Here is a 22,285-nt window from a genome sequence, read left to right as displayed (position 1 = left end):
TAATTTAGTTAAAGAAATTACGAAAATGTCATTTCGTAATTAAAATAAGTTATATTATTTGATGATATTCTTACTTAAAAAACAATAGAAAATTTGATGTAGATACTATATGTAAATTCCTTGCATCTCCAAGAAGAGCCAAGCAATCTAAGGATTACCATAACTTTGTCAAAGTATCTTCATACCTCTCCAAACATTCTCACGCCACGGTTAATGGCTCTCAACGTCTCATGTGAATTGTCTTAAACCTTTTAACACCAAAACTTGTATCAACAATTATTAACCTTCATTTTTGCTTGTTACGTTTGGCTCCAAGGTTTATTTATTTCAAGGAGTTATTAATTTTTATTAATTAAAACAAATACATAAGTTGTAAGAAAATGAATACAAAATATCATTTTATATAATACTTAATTCTTTTTATCTATTAACCAAAAGAGCATTTACATAAGTATTATATTTAATAATTTTAAATTATTTAAAATTAAAAATTAAACAATTGTTATATACATATCTATATTATTAATTAAGTCCCTAATTGAATTAATATCACGAGTCAACTGAATTAAAAAATTACGAAAATATCGTTTCATAATTAAAATAAATTATATTGTTTGAGGATATTTTAATATTTATACTTAAAAAAATAAAAAATTTGACGTGAATACTACATGTAAAACCCTTGCATCTTCAATAACAGCCAAGCAATCTAAAGATTACCAAAACTGTCAAACTATCTTCATACCTCTCCAAACATCTCACACCACCATTAATAGCTCTCAACATAGCGTATGATCTGTCTTAAACCTCTTTAACACCAAAACTTATATCAACAATTGTTAACTTGCATTTTTGCTTTACTATGTTTGGCTCAAAGGTTTATTTATTTCAAGGATTTGTTCATTTTTATTAATTAAAAAATAATTACATAGATTGTAAGAAAATGAAAATGAAATATCATTTGATATCATACTTTATTTTATCTATTAACCAACAAATATTTATATAAATATTATATTTAATAATTTTAAATTATTTTTAAAAATAATTTAAACATTTTTTATATACATATTTATACTACTATTTAAGCCCCTAATTGAGTTAGTGTCATGAGTCAACCGGGCACCAAATCGGTCACAAAAATAATGAAAATATCCTTCGTAATAAAAATAAGTTATATTGTTTGAGGGTATTTCAATATTTTTCCTTTTAAAAACCAATAAAAAATTTGATGCGTTTGGAATTGATCTTATGCTATTAGCATCAATAAAACATTAAATTTCCCACTAAACCAAAGCTTTATTTTAATATACTATACGCATTTTAATTTTATTATGCGTGCTTTATTAACTCCATCAATTATATATGTTAATAATGTTATTAATTGGGGTGTCATAAGTTAGCTCGACACTAATTCAATATTGATGACAACACCATGATAAATAATTATAGTACATTTAATTCTTAATATGATGTATTTACATGCTTAAATTTCATTTTACTCACAATTTAATTTTTTTAATTTTAATATCGTACATATATTTATTGTATTATTATTAATTAATCCCAAATTATACATTTTATTATTTATTACATATTATTTTAAAACAATATATATTCTTTTCATGCACAAATACATGTGATAAAATTTCTATTTTTAATATAATTTTCTTTCCCTACCATTCTCATTAACCATCGTTACTATTTTCGCATCCGAATGTACATATGACTGATTTTTTTCACCATAGGTAATTTAATCATAACTAATTTTATCAGTTTTAAAGTTATCAAAATTTAATAAGCATCACTTATTTAGGTTTTAACTTTATAAAAATTCATTTTAATTTTTCATTTAATTTTTCGTTTCTTTTAGCTCTTAAATTTACATTGTTTATTAAAGTATCTCAAAATTGATGAAAAATTAACTCTATTAACTTTGTTGACGTAGTATCCACATAACAATACACGTGTATGCCACATTAGCAGATAATTAATTTTTAAAAAATTAAAACTATTTGAAAAATATTTTTTAATATTTTTATACATTTAAAAAAAACAATTACTTTTTAAAAATAATTAAGTATTTGCTGATGTGGCAATTCATGTGCATACTATATCAGCAAAGTCAACATGCATTAGCTTTTTTATCCATTTTAAAGTGATTGGATAACAGTGCAAGTTGAAGGGTTAAAAGAAATGAATACTTAAATAAAAGACGAAAATAATTTTTTGTAAAGTTGTAGAATCAAATAAATCATTATATCTTCTATAATATAATGGTACATTCAAACCAACCATAATCAATAAATTGTATATTTGGCAATATCATAATCAATAAATTGTATATTTGGCAATATTTGAAACAATTATATAACATAAATAAATATATCAAAATCAATATAATAAAAATTAATAACATACAAAAAAATATATATATTTTTAATACGACTATAACATAAAAATATACCGATAACTAATTAGCGAGTCCAGTGATGGCTTTGGTTAGGTTAGACTGAGAGAGAGATAGATACACCAACCTCACATACCACGTGCCATTCAACCTTAATTGTTTGTTGGGGGCTGCTTCAATCTTTGAAGGCTATTAATAAGCATTGGGTCACGCACGTGACTCTCAGCTACCCGTTTATTAAATGTTATTTATAGGACCAAAGCTCTTTGCCAACCTTAACACTCATAGCAGCTTATTCAACACCATCACCATCACCATCACCACCACCACCACCATCACCGTCCCCGCTTCCATCTGCTCCTAGACTGCTTTTATTTTATTTATTTATTTATTTTTCTGTTTGAAACAGTATAGAATGGTGACCGTCGAGGAAGTCCGTAAGGCTCAACGTGCCCAAGGGCCGGCCACGGTGTTGGCGATCGGCACATCAACTCCACCAAATTGCGTTGATCAAAGCACGTATCCTGACTATTACTTCCGTATCACAAATAGTGAGCACAAGACTGAGCTGAAAGAGAAATTCAAGCGCATGTGTAAGCTTCTTTTTCTCTATATTTAGCCTCATTTCTCATTCAGAAGATGCTTTATTGGAGTCACTTTTTTCTAGAAGGTTTTAGCTTATATTTAAATTGAAATTTAAGGTGATTTTGGCATGAAAAGTAGAAGCGAGACGAGGGATGTGCATGGTTAAAATTTCATCACACAAATTTAAACAATGTTAAATAAATATACTGAACATGATATGGATTATTATTAGTTATATTGGTAGTTGAATTAAAAAATCTACAGTTGGTTTTCGAAAGCTATCATGTGCTTTTAATTAGTTTTTTATATATTTTTACAAAATAATATAAGAATACTTGATAATTTCTGAAATTTGCTTGTGCAGTTTTTAATTTCATTCTTAATATGCAACTAAATTATTCTATGTTTAAATACAATTAAATATATTTAATGTATGTTTTGGATGTTGACATATTTAATTATATTTATGAATGATATGAAAATAATACGAGACATAGAACACATTTACAAATCGTCGTATCTGGGTAATATCATTTTCATGCGAAGGATTTAAACAATATGTACAGTGAACTGTAAAATTTAAGATTCGAGTTCTAATATTTAAATATATTTCTATTTTATATAATAATTTTAAGTGTTAATATCGATATCTGTAATTTTATTTAACTAAAATCATTATATTTATATAAAAGAAAAATTGTAGAAATAGAAACCAAACTAAATAAAAATAAATTATTATAAAATGTACACATTCATAACATAAGTGGAAGAAAAAAATTATGAAAACAAAAGTCTTTAGAAAATGAAAGGAGTTAAATATGATAATTTTTTTTTAAAAAGGTAACTTTAAGAAAATATCCTTTTTTCTAAAATGATATAAAGAATGTAAAAAATAAAATATTTTATTATTTAATGTTAGTTTTTTAATTTAATTTGTTATAATTACAGAATATCAGTTCAATTAATATTATTTTTTAATTATTAAAAAATCTCTTTTGTTTATCAAAAATTCTTTGATGATGATATGTGATTATATGATTTAATTTTGATCAAATATAAATCTATTTTAAGCGTTTAACTTAGATTAAGATTATATTAAAAGTCACATTTTAGGCATCTATTAATAATATGCTACATTATATTTTTTAAAGAGCATGAATATAATACATCAAGAAACATCAAATTAATTCTTATTATAATTTTTATGTTTAATTTTTTTATAAAACTCTAAAATCTTGTTTTTTACACTAAATCCTAATCTAGTCCTTTCCTAAAACCATAAATTTTAAAATTCTAAATTTAAATTTAATTGAAAAAATCATAAAACTTTTATTACTAGTACTAATTTTTAATATTATTTAGTTTTTATGTTAATTTTATTTAATTAATCCACACTAATTAGAATTAATATACTATTAAAGAGAATTGGTTTTGTGTTAGAAAGAGAATTGATTTTCTGTTAGAAAATGTAAAATATTAATTAGCACACATTTATTAAATGGAAAATGATTGTATGAAACATGAATATTGTCTATTTTAATAGTTTTATGTCACATTAATATTTTCATCATGAAAAAATTAAATCCAAATTAAAATATTAAAATTCAAAATAAATGTATGTGGCATAAAACTATTGGAAATATATATAATATCTTAGTTCCATACAATTCTTTCTATTTATTAAATACCTTTATTAAATACCTAAAAAGTAATTTTAAATCATCTCAGTTTAATTTAAACTCACTCTAAAATAATATAATTTAAACTCATTTTTTATTAAATATTAAGTCTGAAACGTAAAGATGCTTTAATTTCGAAAGTAAGCTAATATTGTTGTTCCTTTTGCAGGCGAAAAATCAATGATTAAGAAGCGGTACATGTACTTAACGGAAGAGATTCTGAAGGAGAACCCTAATGTATGTGCATACATGGAACCTTCATTAGATGCTAGGCAAGACATGGTGGTGGTTGAGGTGCCAAAGCTCGGCAAAGAAGCCGCCGCTAGAGCCATTAAAGAATGGGGCCAGCCCAAGTCCAAGATCACCCACCTTGTCTTCTGCACCACCAGTGGCGTCGACATGCCTGGCGCCGACTACCAGCTCACCAAGCTCTTGGGCCTCCGCCCCTCCGTTAAGCGCCTCATGATGTACCAACAAGGCTGCTTCGCCGGCGGCACGGTGCTGCGTGTGGCCAAGGACTTGGCCGAGAATAACAAAGGTGCTCGAGTCCTCGTTGTTTGCTCGGAAATCACCGCCGTCACCTTCCGGGGACCTAGTGACACTCACCTAGATAGTCTCGTCGGCCAAGCGTTGTTCGGCGATGGTGCTGCTGCTGTTATAATCGGTTCGGACCCGATTCCTGAAATCGAGAAGCCATTGTTTGAACTTGTTTCAACAGCTCAAACAATCTTGCCAGACAGTGACGGTGCCATTGATGGTCACCTTCGTGAAGTGGGTCTTACGTTCCATCTCCTCAAGGATGTTCCAGGGCTTATTTCTAAGAACATTGAAAAAAGCTTAGTTGAGGCATTTCAGCCATTGGGAATCACTGACTGGAACTCCCTTTTCTGGATAGCTCACCCAGGTGGTCCAGCCATATTGGACCAGGTGGAAGCCAAGTTAGCCCTTAAGCCTGAAAAGCTACGAGCCACAAGGCACGTTCTTTCAGAGTATGGGAACATGTCGAGTGCCTGTGTGCTGTTCATTTTGGATGAGATGAGGAATAAATCAAGAGAAGATGGGGTTCAGACCACGGGTGAAGGGCTCGAGTGGGGAGTCCTGTTTGGGTTCGGACCAGGGCTCACCGTTGAGACGGTGGTTCTCCATAGCATCCCGGCTTAAACATGGCCCTGCGTCGCAGTCGTCGTCATCATGTTATCTGGTTCCACTTCCCCAGCAATTTTATTTGGGTTTATATATTATTTTCTTTGAATTTGCGTATGGGTCTTGTCATCATGTTATGGAACTCATGTACCAACTTCTTTGTGACAATAATAAGTTCTCATTTCACCTTGCCTCCGTTGCCAACACCCAGCAAAGGGTAGAGATAAAAGAAAAATAAATGAGAGCCAGACCAAACAGAAACACAACGTAAAATGAACTTGGTAATTTTAGGCAAGACAAAAATAAATTAGAACACAACAATATAAAATAAAACCAAGGGTTTTTTTATATTTGGAGTTTAGTGTATTTTCTTGCAATTACATGAAAGTGGCATATTTGGACAGTTATTGTAATTAGAGGGTTTTAGTGATCTATAATTAGGGGTGAATATCCGATCGAGTTGATGAATCCTATTTTAGCAACTGAATTCAATTTGAAAATTTTTCGAATCGAATAAAATTGAATCGAGTCTAAATTTTGTAGTTAAGTTAACAAATCCTCTTATTTATACTCAATGTTGCTTTTACATGGACTGATTATTTAACTACATAAACAATATAATGGTTTTGCCTTTCAACTTAATGAGTAAACATTTATCAAAATGATGTAGTTTTTTTTGCCTTATAACTTAATGGTTTTGATTTTTAAATTTAGAAAAGGTAAATATTTATCAAAACGACGAAGTTTTGTCTTTTCTTATTCGAATTTCGGATAACTCGAACTGTGTAATTCATATTCGAGTTAACCAAAATATTTAATTTTTTATTCGAGTTGATCTAAATAACTCGATTAACTCAAACTATTTAATTTAAATTTTGAATCTTTTATCAAGTTTTTCGAATCGAATAGGATTTTGCTCACCCCTAACTGTAATTGATAATTGGAGCATCCCGATTAGGGCAATACTATCCTTATGGATTTGGGACTTGCTTTCAAATCCAACTATTGATTTTTTTAAGATATAAAATTAATATTTAGTAGTTGGGGTTTAAATTAAGATAAATTACACAGATAGTCATTCAACTATAATTTTTTTTTCATTTTAGGCACTCAAAATAAAAAATTTGTAATTTAAGCACCCACATTACATAGTTCGGTCATTTTAGTCACTCCCGTTAAAACAAGAAAAGGAAGCTAACGTGATAGTTAAAAAAATCAGTATAATAACAAATTTAGCCCTGAACTTTTACACATTATATCAATTGAGTCATAATTTAAAAAAAATTAACCCTCAAAACTTACTAATGGTCTCAATTTGATTCTAATTCTAACAAATATATAAAATTACATAAATATTTTCAAAAATATAATAATAAATTTTAAAAATATAAAAATATAAAAATTATTGATAAGAAATAATATATAAATATTTAAAATATATAAAAAAATTCAAAAAATATAATAATAAATTTAAATTTTATATCAATATTTATATATTAATATTAAATAAAATAAAAATCCCTCACCCTTATCCCTGTCCCCTTCCCCCACCAGACCTCCCTCACCACCATCATTTTCTCTCTCCCTCTCCCCTTCCTACACTAGACCTCCCTCACCACTGACATTCTCTCTCTCCCTCTTTGCTATTGCAGTCCCTATACCAACCAAGGATGGGAACTTTATTTTGCTCATGAAAAAAGTGAAAAAGTAAATATTTGTCTAAAAAATAAGTGATGAAACTTGGGTGGAATCTAATCCAAACTTGGGTGGGGGATTTTTATTTTATTTAATATAACTATATTTATTTAATATTAATATAAAATTTAAATTCATTATCATATTTTTTGAAAATATTTATGTAACCTCCCTAACTCAGCCCAAATATTATGACCAAATTCTGAAAGCTACATTGGCCACTGAAATGGCCTAGTATAACCAATAAGACTTGAAAACATTCTATTTTATTAACTATTAGAAAACTTAATGAATTTCCTTGGGATTATCAAAACGTTGGATTATTAAGTCGAGTTAATTTAAGACTCCAGTTTAATAAGTGTCGTGACATTTGAGAAAAATTTAGTTGATTTCATCAATTTGCCTTTTTAAAACTCCAATTTCATTATTACACAGTAGAAAAAGTGACGCCTCTTAATTTGAAACTTAAACATGCCAAAGTTAGACCTATTGTTCATTTGACCAGTTTATATGTTATTTAATGAAATGCAAATAAAATATCAAAATCAAACCCATGCCACATTTCAAAAATTAACAAAATTATAGTCTCAAAAACCATAATAAAATTAAGGTAATTTAAAAATACTTTATTAAAAAAACTGAGACAACACCTCCAAATGTCGTGCATGATCCTAACCTTGAGGATTATCTGTAAGGATAAAACTATGGGGGTGAGCACTAAAAAGCTCAGTGTGAGTCTTAAACAAAATATCAGTGAAGCACACAAGCTATTAGTCATTCGGTAAAGCATAGCATTACAGTACACAATATTCACAACAATTGTGCATAGGCATGCTCATATGAAAACAATGCAGAGTTCTTACCCATCTGTCTGCTACACACAATGAGTTCCCCAGAACTCATCATCTATACACCAAAACAATAGGAGTTATAACTCAATGTCGATAAACCATCGGTAACAATTTTTGCAGTTAGACTACTAGTAATTTGTGGATAAATCGTAGTACTTCGAACAATACTCCAGGGTTGCAAATTAACTGCCAGCATATAATTACGGATAAACTACCAGTACTCCATAGAGCTCCACCATCACTAGTCAATCCCTATCCCCATGCAGTGCAATATGTCATACCAATTGTGTATCATACCATGCTTGTCAATAACCATTCATGCTTAACATGCATCCCATAGATCATTATTGGTGTCATACTTTACATGTAATCAGTATCTATGGTAACAATTAGTGGCATGCTTACATGCAATCAGTATGTACGGTAATAATCAGTGACATGCTTACATGCAATCAATACACAGTATCAATCAACATACTTAACAATACATGACATGTAATAACATGCATTTCATCAATCCATCAATATCAATAGGCATACAAATGATTATCCCTTAAAGCATATACACACTTGGATATTTAAGGCCCTAGAACATTCGACCAATGCCAATTAGGTCATTTAGTGGATTCAACCAATACAATAAAGTACATACATACTTTCAGCATTCATCAAACATACAAAGTTAATACCTACACTTGAAAAATGCAAATCCGAAGCACTAGACTTAAATCTGCAACTCCTATATTCAGATTTGACAAGATCTCGATTAGATCTGCACTATCATGAACAAAACACAGTAAAAAAATAACCTTTAGATTATCACTTAGGCTCGACCAAATTAAGAACAAAGATCAGCTAATCAAAATTGATTTCCAAGATCACTACTTACACTTCTACTGCTTCAAAATAGAGATGCAAATAATCTTTGATGTCATTGTTGATTCGAGACATACAAATCTGGACCTTTCTTAAAAAAACAAAAATCAAACATGAGATTTAACCAAGAACACTTGTAACATTCGACCATAACAGAGAAAATAGAAAGGAATACGAGATCAGGTCTGATTTGAATTCAACTTAAGCTTATCGAATTTAGATATGTGATAACGAGTCAACATAGAAAAATGAATGGTCACTTGTAGAAAACCAAAGGAGATTACCAATAGAGAAAGAAGATAAAAAATAAAATAAAAAAGAATAGAAGAAAAATAATGAAGAAACAACAACCACAAGTGGGGGAGGAAAGGGAAGAAGGATGCATAACATAAGGGCCACTATGTGTGTAATATCCCTAAATCGAGTCTCATAGTTTCCGGTATATTTTTTGGGTTTCGAGTGTGAAACTAGTAATTTATAAGGTTTCTAGTAATTTTTAATTTAATATAGGAGGTTAATTTCATTTAAAATCGATTAAACAATAATCCAAAAAATTAAAAAAAATTGAAAAATAAATTTTAAAGATTTTAAATAATTATTATTGAAAATAATCAATTTGGGTTGAAAAAATAATTTTAAAGGAATTTTATTGGGATAATTTAAGTAAAATTTAAATATTAATTAAATAGGATTTAATTGGAAAATAAGTGAAATTTTAGAGTATTTATATGGCAAATAAACCTTAAAATTTAGAATTTTGGAGGAAATTATTAAATGGTAAAATAAAGGAAATGTGGGAATGGTCATTAGGCAAATTTCCCAATTTTTAAATTTCGGTGGGTGTTTCAATTTTAAAGCTAATGTATCTAGCCCACTTTTCAAACATTTTACATCAGATTAGAGAGCTTTAAAATTCATTTTCTTTGCATATTTTAAAGATCTATCATCAGAGAATAGATCCAACCAATTTCTTTCTCAAAAGTACTCTCTCAATTCACCCGAAATTATTCTCAAAAGTAGCAAAAAATATTCTAAAATTTCTCAAGTTTCTTGAATCAAGATTTTCAATCAACGAATTTAGAGCGAATTAAAGGTAATCTTCAATCTTAAACTTGTTTTTATGATGATTAGAAACATTTTTACATGATTTGAGAGTCAATTAAAGGATTTTTATCAATGTCATCTTCTTCCAAGAACACATGGTTCTTTAATGATGGATCTTGAATTTTGAGAGGAAATCCACAAATCAATGGATGTTCCAACTCAAAATGGATCTATTAAAATTTTTTTGATCTTATTTTTCAAGATTAAACATGATTTGTGAGGTAATTTAAAGAAATCTGAATTTCATCATCTTCATGAATCGATTTTCTAGAATTTTATGAAATTGATTTAAATATGAAATTGATGCTTAGTAGAAGTGTATTTAGTCTAGAATTGATGATTGAAAGTGTTTAGGAGGGCTAGAAAGATCGATTTTGTGAGGAATCAAGTTTTCGACTTGATGTTACAAATCCAGTATGAATCGATTTTCTAGAATTTTATGAAATTGATTTAAAGATGAAATTGATGCTTAGTATAAGTGTATTTAGTCTAATATTGATGATTGAAACTGTTTAGGAGGGCTGGAGAGATCGATTTTGTGAGGAATCGAGTTTTCGACTTGATGTACAAATCCAGTAAGGTATCTTTGTGAGAGGATTTCGATTAGTATAGTTAATTAAAATTCGTGTTTAGTATAGCATTGGAAAGGTGGTAATGTCTAGTTTATCTTTGTTAAAGCTCCAATTCTTGAAGAGGGTCGAGCTAACTGGAATTAAAGCTTGGATTTGCTTGATTGATCACTTCTTTGTGGTAGAATAAATTGTGTGGTGAGTGTTTCTAAGGGAAATTTGGTAAATTGACCCCCATTTATGTTTAATTAGTAGCTTAATTGATGATTTCTATTGATTATTTATGGTGGAATGACTGATTTTTGCAAGATTGATATTATATGTACAAGAGTTGAATTTTTATTGAATAATGGTAAGTAAGCATTTAGGTGATTTTTGTGCAATTTAATTAGGCTAACTATATTGATGATTAAGGCATGTTTATTGGAGTTTTTGGTCATGATATATTGGTGTTACAATAGGTTATTGAACATTGGAAAATGGCAAATGAAATGCTTGATTTAGTTGGGTGTTAAATGGCTATGTTACATGTTATACATAAGCATTTTGTCACATTAAATTGAGCACAATAATGACTGATTTATATGTTATGTTAGACTGAATATATTGGCAACATGCATGGTGGATCCATTGGATATAGTTGGCATGCCATAGGATTTGTGAGTACTCACCTTTACTTGTGACATTGTGAGCATATGGCTCTAGGTGGACTGATTTGTTGGAGTAGATAAATGAGTGTTGAGTATGAGTCTCCACTCGTTAGGTTATTTGAGGCGCTATAAAGGAGAGTGTGCTTCGGCCCACTCAACTCGGTGGACTGTATTTGATATTTGTGGGAGTTCGGAGATCCATTTATTCGATGTATAATCACCCGATTAAGCCATGAGAAGGGTATGCCAATATATTTATGTGTGATTATTGTTATATCATTCAATGTTTGTAAGCCATGAATGATTTTTACTAGTTTTTTTATTAACATTCATTGAGCTTTTTAAAGCTCACACCCTTACAATTTGTGCAGATAATCGTCGGGCTTGAGAGCTAAGGAGCTGAGCAAGAGAGTTCCAAGAGATTTAGGCTTGGTAGAGACTTTATTACACGTTGTAGATATTGTAATCGGGCATTGTGGAACTCCTGAGAATTAGTTTAATTTTGGTTGTAATTGGACTTTGGACATTGGACATTTTAATTTGGATGGTTTTATAATAATTTCGAGGCATGATTGAGTTTAATTATTGAATGATTTACAGTGTATTGGTGCTTAATAACAAGGTGATTGATAACAAGGTGTGTGAGGTATGAAATTTATACTAATGATTGTTTAAATGAAACTTCCATGGAGTGGTTTACTAGCGACTAATGTACGCCATTTGTTTGATTTATTCAGTGTTTGTTATGCATGAAATTGATTGCCTAATTCTTTATAATTGAGGCTTGATTGATGTCAATAAACTCAATTGAAGGTGTATGTATATGTATGTTAATTAATCGTAGTTAAATCGGGTTTAATTGGCCATTAAAATATGAAAAATCGGGTTTTAAAACAAGTTTTTCGCAAAACTAGATGCAGTGCTTTTCACACGGGCGTGTGCATGTCCACACGGGCGTGTGAGGGGTTGAACACGTGTAACATCCCAAAAAATTCGAGGGTCAGTAAAATCGGGTTTGTAAATCAAGAGAGAGTGGTCATGCCTTAATTTTTAAGAGTATCTATACATTTTTAAGAAATAAATGAGGTATTGGTTTGTTGGTTAAGTGTTAGTGAAACGTTCCTTGAATTAGTGAAACGTTCCTTGAAACCCAAGTTTGAATCCCTTCTCTCTCACCATTTTTATTATTTTTCAAATTGTGTCTTAAACCCTAGTATGTGACATGCCGTATTTTTAAAATAAATATTGAGAAATTATTTCAAGAATGAGGAAAAATCCTAATGGTTAAAAGAAAATATGAGAAAGAATGGAAATTAATGAGGTCCCAATTTCGAATCCTTTTCCCTGCAAAAATAATTAAATTTTGCAAAAGCCCTTGTTTTTTTAATGTGTGTGCCATCCATACCCTTGAACTCTAAGTATAAATATAAATTTTTATTGTATTTTTCAGCCTTTAATTAAAAATTTCCCTACCCTAGCCGTTCGCCATCTTCCTCTCCTCTTTTCTCTTTAATTTACTTTCTTTCTCCTATTGTTGTCGTCACTTACACCTCCTATTTTACCATATCTTTCTTCTTCTTTTTGCATAAAGATTGTGTACCATCTCCTTTACTCTATATTTTCCATTTATCCTCATATAAATTAGCCCCAAATCTGAAATCTTGAACTCCAAGATCGATCCCAAACATTGCCAAGAAAGTCTCATTGCCGTTACTCTCAACTAGCTTAGGTAATATCTCTTTTCTCTTCAATTTCTTGATTAATCTTGTCATTTAAAAACAAAAATTTCTAGATCTGGAATTTGGGAGATTTTAAATGATTTCAAATGTATTTTTTTATATTTTAATGAGATCTCAAACCGTTTTAAAATTTAGTCCCAATTTTAGCCACCATGGGTGGTGGTGCGTGCGCCTATGTGCAAGAAAGGGGGTTGTTTTGTTTCTTGGGTCTTGCCTATATTTTTCCAGCATTAAATTATTTTCTTGAACCCTCCTAATCTTCCCTTAATCACATGTTAATTGGGGAGAGATGTTCTTGATCAATTAGCCAATCAGATCCCACAAATCGTGAAGCATAAGTGCAATTAAGGATAACTAGTTTGTTATTTCGACATAGTTGTTGGATAAAGGTTATGAATTGATTAAATGAAGGAATTTAATTATTAATTAGTTACTGATTTTCTAGTATATTATTAAATTAGATGCTGACTCAAATGCCCCAAATTATCCGTAATGGTGAAGAACAATTGTACGTACGGTTCGCATCACTACAGTGTAAGGAACCCAACTAGTTTGGATTCATAAAATAGTTATAATTTCAAGGATTTTTTCGAACTCATAAGTGGGTGTTTTTGGGCTGGTTTAATGGTAAATTGATTGAATTTATATTGAATTTTGGTTTAGGTTTGTTTAAGGAATTATTAAGGAAAATTGGAAGATTCGCTAGTGCGTTGTGAGGAACCGAAAAATAATGTGTGGTTCCTAAACTCATAAAATTGTTTGAAAATGTTAGATATCATGTTATATTTGACAAATTAACTTACTGATTCGATTGGCTGAATAGCCAAATTATTGATTTTGTAATTGGCTGAACCAGGTACGTTTCGAATCTTAAAAGACTGACACGTTGGGAAAATTGCTAGTTTGATTGTATGAATGTTTGATTGAGTTTGTAATTGCATATTTGAGTTATGAGATATAAGAATGTTTGACTGAATGATATAATGTGTTGAAATATTAAGCTTATGTATGATTTAAACACATGAGGTATTTGTTATATTGTGTACTGAAAAGGGTGCTATTTATGCATAATGAAAATCTGTAAAGTATGTGAAATTGAATGATATTGATTGATACCAACACAATGGTAATTTGAAAGATTGGAACATTATTTCCATTTATTGAAATTATGTGATTATTGAGGACATGCTGAGCATGTCAAATGAATGCAAAAAGTATTGAGATATGATTATGTATGAGATTGTGTGACATATTGCATATGCATTGGGTTGGGATTTTTTGGTTGACGGAGGAGTTCCGTGGAGTACCGGCGGCATATTAAGTCCATATTGTTCGTAGTCAATGCACTACACCTGGAGTACTGAGGGGAATGCTAGTTTATCACATTTTTACTAGCAGCTTGTCTATATTTTTACTGGTAAAATTTTATGCATATTGTTATCAGTAGTTTTAACCACAACGGACTTAAGCCCATAATGTTTTGGAGTTCAGTTAAAGGGTTTTGGGGAACTCGTGGTGTGTAGCGGATGGTTTGGGTAGGAACCTTTTTGCATTGCATCATACTCACGACATATTCAAATGTTGTTGATTTATGATATGTGTTGTATTATGTTGTATTGAGTGGTATCGAAATTAATGATTGTTACTCGAATGAATGATGTCCCATGCTCATACACCGTTTGACATCAATTTGATAATGGCTAAATAATGATATGAAATTCTTATGATGGTTCTGTTTTCTTCTATTAATGCTAATATGTTTCAGTATATTTGATGTTTTTGTCCATTTAAATAATTGTTTGACTCATACTAAGCTTTTCATAAGCTCATTCCCTAATAGTGTTTAACTTTTCAGGTAAACCTCAAAATTATGATCGGACTCCGCATTCGGAGAATCACCTTGGACCTCAAATTAATTTTTAAATATATATTAATTAGTCTCTATTGGTTTTGATTTATAATTTTTTAATTATTTCTGGTCTATGGCTTGGTAACTTTTCTTTTAGGGATTTTTGCATGCATGGATTACTCAAGCATAATTACTTGGAAATGCATGATATCTGACTTAAGTAAAATTTGACATTGTTCCCTAATTTTCGCTGCATTGCAAATGAACCATTTTTGAAAAGCAAATCGATAAGGCAACTAAGTTTCCAAATTGACTTGAAAAATGGTTTTTTCGCTGCATTAGTTTTACATCAAGTTTTTACAAAGAATAGTGACAAGCGAATAATTTTTTTCCTTAAACAACATATCGATAATAAAATGAGTGCTAAGTATAAATTATCTAATAAATGAACTATTTAAACCAACTCAAAGCGCAAATACGGTTTTTCTCTAAAATGAGTTTATTCAAAGACTTCAAAAGTTATATGTAAGTTAGCTTAGCCATTTCGGCGGCTAATATAGCCTTTTCAATCTAGCCATAACGTCTAGGCCGAGTTTTGGAGGTTACAACACGGGCGTGTGGGTAAGTGACACGGGCGTGTACGATTAGTCTAAAAGCTTTTCATGATGTGAACAAGATCATTTAATGACACACGGTCTGAGGGACACAACCATGTGGGTTTTTGGGGGTTTGAATTTTTGTCTCTTTAAATTGGTATTTTAATTTGTTTAAGTTACAATTTAGTCCTGAAATTTGATTGGTGTAATTAGAGCCTTAGATGATAAGGAAACTTGGTAGAATTTTAGGATTAGTCTAGTAATGAGTAAAATTCGATAGAAACACACTTAATTTATAATTCGGAATAGGTCATAATAGTTTGTATTTGTTACAATTTAGTCCCTACTAATAAAACTTGAATTAGACATAGTAAACAAACCTAAATTAAGCTGAAATTTTTAGGCTTTCATAATTTGACTAAAAAGAGGTCGGTAAAAACTTAGATCTAAAATCGGGTCAGTTTTACCATAGGTGGTAAAATTCTGAAAATGCCCTTAGGTTAAATTACCTAGGAAAAGTTTAAAATTGACTCATAATTTTCTTTCACATTAATAAATAACTAATAATTTAATAAGATTGAGGTGTTATAAGGTCGGGGTGTGTCTTGGGTGGTCGTTAGCCGGAGAGTCACTTAGGTGGCTAATGTAATGCTTTAAATTCAGGTGAGTCCGTCCTGTTGGATTTAGGGTGTCACGATGTGCTTCCTAAAGAATGGGCTGTCTTAGATATTGATCATTCAACACACAATGCCTTCCTCTGAAACACAGAATATAGTCAGCATTGAACCCTAAATCCTTAGTCTTACCATACTCAACTTGCTTAATCCGTGGCAACAAAGATACATCTACCGATTGTTTATCCTTAATCTCACTGACTAAAGTGGGCTTCACTTGCAACTCTGTTAGTAAGTCACCATCCTCAAACAAACTCAATCTAGCAAACATTTCCCTCAAATCAACCATTGATCTTCTACCCAGAGCATTAACCACAACATTGACTTTTCTAGGATGATAATCAATAATACAGTCGTAGTCCTTAAGCAACGCAATCCACCTCTACTGTCTTAAGTTCAACTCTTTCTAGGAGAGAAGATACTTAAGACTTTTGTGATCTGTGTAAATAATACACTTCTCACTATATCGATAATGTCATCTTCAGAGCAAACACTACAGTTGCCAGTTCCAGATCATAAGTTGGATAGTTGCACTAATGTGGTATAGGCTACAACCTTACCATTTTGCATCAATACACAACCAAGACCAGTGTGAGATGCATCATTGTGTACAACATAATCCTTACCAGATTCCAACAAAATCAAAATAGGTGCCTAAGTCAACACTGACTTTAGCTTTTCAAAGCTAGCTTGTTGATCTTCTATCCACTTAAAAGGATTGTTCTTGCTTAATAACTTAGTGAAGGGAGAAACGATCAAGGAAATCCCCTCAACAAACCTTCAATAATACCCAACTAAACTGAGAAAACTTCGGATATCAGAAACACTCTTAGGTTGCCTCCATTTCAAAATGACCTTAATTTTCTTCAAATCTACATAAATACCTACAATAGATACCACATGACCCAGAAACATCACTTCTTTTAGTGAAAAATCACTTTTACTTGGCTTAACATAGAGCTTCTTCCCTTGGAGAATCTGCAGAACCATTCTCAAATGCTCATCATGCTTGATTTCAGACTTAGAGTAAACCAAGATTTTGTCGATAAACACAATGACAAATTGATCAAGAAATGGATGAAATACTCTGTAACACCCCAGACCTGGCCTAGGCGTTATGGTCAGATCTGATGTGTCACATCAATGTGTCACTCAAAAATTTGAACTCGTTGGTAGAAAATTTTTTTCTTTTCCTAAGTTGAAGATAAACCCCCTTTTATTATTAATTAGCAAATCAATTAGTCAAAATGTCTATCTTGTTATCAGATATTAATTTAATCAATTAGTCTAAAATTACGAAAGCTTTTTGAATTCTATAGTTTATTTGAAAACGATAATTATTTTAAAATTTGTTTTATCCTAAACTAGAAATTTAAAATATGGAAGTGAAAGCCCAATTAAAAATTTAAACCAACTTAAAGGCCTTATTACAAAAATAAAACCCAACTTATTATTTAAATCAAAATAAAAGCAAATATGAAAAGTAGTGATTGTGTAGCCATCTCCGAGTCCCTCGCAGCACCGAATCGCCCATGGCTAGGGATTACTTGCACAGTTAAAGGAGAGGGTGAGTTTATGAAACTCAATATGTAATCCCCTTCTAGACAATCACTATGCAACATGCAGAATCAGTCTGGGCCTGAGCCCTATACAGTATCAGTACAGTGTGGGCCTTAGCCCATTACAGTAACAGTGTGTGGGCGTTAGCCCAATACAATAATAGTGTGGGCCTTAGCCCAATACGGTAATCAGTAGAATGCAGTAATGCAACCTATCCCAATCCAGCTAACACACCACTCCATACCACCAACGCACCATGTGGGGATAAAATCGACCCACCCAGCCAACACACCAATATCACATCAAAGTCGCAAGATAATATACGCAGCAAAGTCGCCAGAACGAGAACGCGAGAAGGCTATCGATAATAAAGATATGTGGCAAAGCCACCAGTACAATATACTTCTCCTAAATCAGAATCCAAACCCCATGCAGTATGTCATGTCATAAATCATACGTGTATGCAGTATGTCATACTCAGTAACTGTCATATGTAAAACATAGAGCAAATCGGTTACACACTCGTTTCAACTCTGAGAAGTATAACAGTCATTTTACACTATGGGGGTATTTCGGTCATTTTACCCTTTGGGGGTATTTCGATCATTTTACCCTTCGAGGGTATTTCGATCATTTTACCCTTTGGGGGTATTTCGGTCATTTTACCCTTTAGGGGCATTTTGGTCACTTTAACCTTTGAGGGTATTTCAATTATTTTATCCTTCGAGGGTATTTCGGTCATTTTACCCTTCGAGGATATTTTGGTCATTTTACCCTTCGAGGGTATTTCAGTCATTTTACCCTTCGAAGGTATTTTGGTCATTTTACCCTTTAGGGGTAGTTCAGTTATTTTTCCCACGAATCGTAAGTTGGACTTACCACTCGAGCGTTCGCACGCCCATGTGGTCTCAAACGCCATGTTTACGGCTTTTCGACTTTTCGCCGATCTACGGTTGTAGTGGGATGATTACACACCTGTTTGTGAAAACGCACAAAGATCCACGAACACCCAAAATATGCATTCAAACATGTTTTCCATTAGTCGCTAAACAAAAAGGGGTAATCTCCTTCTTTTGCAACCTTAACCAGAATTAAACTAATACTTGCCTCGACTGACAAAAATGGCTTAGCCCACTTTTACAACCGATGAATATTGACTTCAATCTTTTTGACGGATATCTGTAATACAACGAACTTCATTAAACAATATTGTTTAATCATGTGGTTGAAATCCACACATGATCATTTACAGAACCAAAGGAACATTTGGCCTACACTTAAAAGAAAGACTGGCCTACTTACCTTGATCGAGGGATGAGAGAGTGGTTTCGACGACTTTAACAACGTTTACACTGCACCACTCCTTGAGGAAAACTTTAAAACTGCAACAAGCAGTACATCGTGAGAAAAGCATCAGCAGTCGGTAATCAAAGATTACAAATGAGGGTATTCGGTTTTAGGAAAAGAGAAAGAAGAGAACAGAGTGAAGAGATGCACTTACCGGTAGTCGACAACTCTTGTAACACTAGAATGAAGAGGAAAAGAAAAGAAGAGAAGAGAAGAGAGGGAAGAGAGAAAAGAAAGGATTCGAAAACAAGAGAAGGAAGAGGAAAAATGCAATCAACAGAGGGAAACCACCAATATTCGGGCAACACCCAAAAGGAAAAAGAGATGAGAAAAAATGAAAAGGCAAAAAAAATGAATATTCGGCACCCAAAATGAAAAGGCAAAAAACACAAAACTGACCAAAACAAAACTGACAGAAGAAAAACAACTTCAGAAACTGATTCTCTCAGTGCCTACTGACCAAATTCGGCACAAGCACACCCCCAACCGAAACCTCTAGCAAGGTTTTTCCCAAAACGACACAAATCTCCTCACAAAACAACTCCTTGATTTTCCCCTAAAATCTCTCCCCTTATCCCACCTTGATTTACTCCACCCAATCACAATCCCATTATTCTCTCCATGATTCACTCCTCCATTCATATTCCACAGCATTTCAGTCAAACTCCACCACCTCACAGCACAGGTGATAAAAATAAACACTTCACAGTGCAGCACAAGACTCAAACCTCAGACCTTAAGAGTACTTCACACGCCACCTACCATTGGACCTGATAGAGGGTTGCGCACGGACCAAGACCGACTTGCCAAGTCACGAAAAACTCCTGTGAAAACTATCGACACTTAAATCTGAAACGAAACAGGAAAATTAAATCTTAGAATTCCAGATCTGAAACAAAACCCCAAAACAATAAAGAATCAGCCTAGAACCGAAACACTTATTAATAGGGGATTCTTGGAAGCCAAGAATATGAAATTGAACTTCAAGAAAGAATCCAAGCAGCCGAATCTGACAATTGGACACAAAACAGCAAGTTAATTCAAAAACTCAGCAAACCGAATCGAATTAGAGATAGGATAATTGGGCGGCAAGATCAATTGCAAATTATGAATAGAAAACGTTTTCTTACTGCCAAAAAGGGTGTCGATCAGCTTCTTAAAGGTTGAAAAGGGCTGGAAATGCAACAAGAACGAAAAAAACAAGTTAATCAATGAATCAGCACAAGCAGAAAAAAATCTAAAGAAAAATAAACAGCAATAAAGATAAGGAAAAGTCCTAAGAAGCCTTGAAATCAAAAAAAAATATTTCACAAATCCCTTCAAACGGCTCTAATCTCCCCTCTGATGTAAGCAGACGGCAAGAAGAAGGCTGAAGATGGCTCCCACAATCAAAAAGATTGTTAAAACTACTTCTAAAGAAAACTGAAGAGAAAATTCTTGGAGATAACTCAAAGAGAATTTTCACTCAACAAAAAAATTGATTTAATGTGTAATTCAATGTGTAATGTGTATCAGGGTGGCTGACCAAGCCTTACATATATAGGCCTCTATTACTTTCCTAACCCTATTAGGAAAAACTAAAAAAAAAATCCTAATTATTTTATTTTAAAGGAAAATTCGGCCAAGGCTTTTTAAATGGGCCTCTTGGACTGAATGTTTACATAGAAATTAATTTATAAAATCTAAAATTTAAACTAAGTATTTAAAGAATTAAAACTTAACAAATTGGGCCAATTTGACAATTTGGCCTAATTTTCAACTAAGTTTGATTTAAATTTCTAGATTGGGCTTGTAACATCTTATTGGGCCGTATCTTCAAGAACTTGGGCTTGCAATCCGTTCTTTCCGGAAATTGGTTCGTTGATGCTCGTAACTGAGATCCAATGCTCCTTGGCTGCAAGATTTGGTTTCTTGGACCAAGATTTCCAAGATTTGAAATCTTGATTTTCTTGATTCTTAAAATCGCTCAAAACAGCAAAATTGGACCAAGATTCGGTTTCTTGATTTTCTTGAAAACAAGAAAGTGAATCTTGATTTTCTTTTTCCTTCATATACGCATCTAAGGCCTTGCTAATGAAGTCTTGAATGGTTCCATTTAGTTTTGTACGCATTTGCTTGACCTTATTGGGCCTTGTGGTAGTTTAATCCCATCACGTTCTTGAGCTTGAGTTGGGCCTTTGTGACTCGTATCATTCCCCCTTCCTCAAAAATATTCGTCCTCGAATCTAAAAAATCAAATGGAGATAAGTCAGCCACATTGAAAGTAGAGCTTACATTGTACTCACTGGGTAGGTCAATTTTGTATGCATTATCATTGATCCGCTCGAGCACTTGGAAAGGCCTATCGACTCTTAGATCCAACTTGGTCTTTCAGCAAATTGAATGAGCTCAAGACACAATGAATTCAGCAGCAAGACAAAGTAAAATTCGGCTAAATTTAGACATATTAAATCCAAAAACCAGACACATTAATTAGATGTAATGAACATGCTTATTTATGCTATATAATAACGAAAACATATTAAAAGCATGCATGAAACACATTAAACACAAATAATTAAATTTGTCCAGATTTAAACAAATTAATTACTAACACTTATTTAAGTTGAACTAAAATTAATTCTAACACTTATTTGAGCTGAACTAAATTTAATAAACTAACTCATTTAATTTATTCTAGCAAATTAAAAATGCATGAAATTAAATAAAAGCGAATTAAGCTCAACGAGCTAGAATCAGCTCAAATTGAACTCCATGGAGCTGGAACAAGCTAGTTCACTATGAAAGTTTTCGAATGGCGCTTGATGAATCGAGCCAAGGACGCCAAGGTGGTCATATCATCCCCCTTCTTCGAAGCGACTTGTCCGCCAGTCGATGCGTTGGTTCACCTGAACATAGTTCCTCTTACTCGACTTTCCTCGATCGAACGGAACTAATGGCAATTGAGTCCACTGAAAA

General features: G+C 32.0%; 1 protein-coding gene across 1 annotated transcript; it reads left to right on the top strand.

Moving 5' to 3' along the window:
• The first annotated feature begins 2,674 nt into the window (after positions 1–2,674).
• On the top strand, positions 2,675–6,007 carry LOC105766053 (chalcone synthase 2). The gene is made up of 2 exons (XM_012585348.2): positions 2,675–3,003; positions 4,844–6,007. The coding sequence occupies exons 1-2, from the start codon at positions 2,826–2,828 to the stop codon at positions 5,833–5,835; spliced, it is 1,170 nt and encodes a 389-aa protein (XP_012440802.1). The 5' UTR covers positions 2,675–2,825; the 3' UTR covers positions 5,836–6,007.
• The last annotated feature ends 16,278 nt before the right edge of the window (positions 6,008–22,285 follow it).

Source organism: Gossypium raimondii, chromosome 5 (assembly GCF_025698545.1).
Source record: "Gossypium raimondii isolate GPD5lz chromosome 5, ASM2569854v1, whole genome shotgun sequence".
In the NCBI taxonomy this organism is placed as follows: Eukaryota; Viridiplantae; Streptophyta; class Magnoliopsida; order Malvales; family Malvaceae; genus Gossypium; species Gossypium raimondii.
The sequence above is the reverse complement of the archived record's forward strand: the minus strand, read 5'-3'. Positions and strand labels throughout refer to the sequence as shown.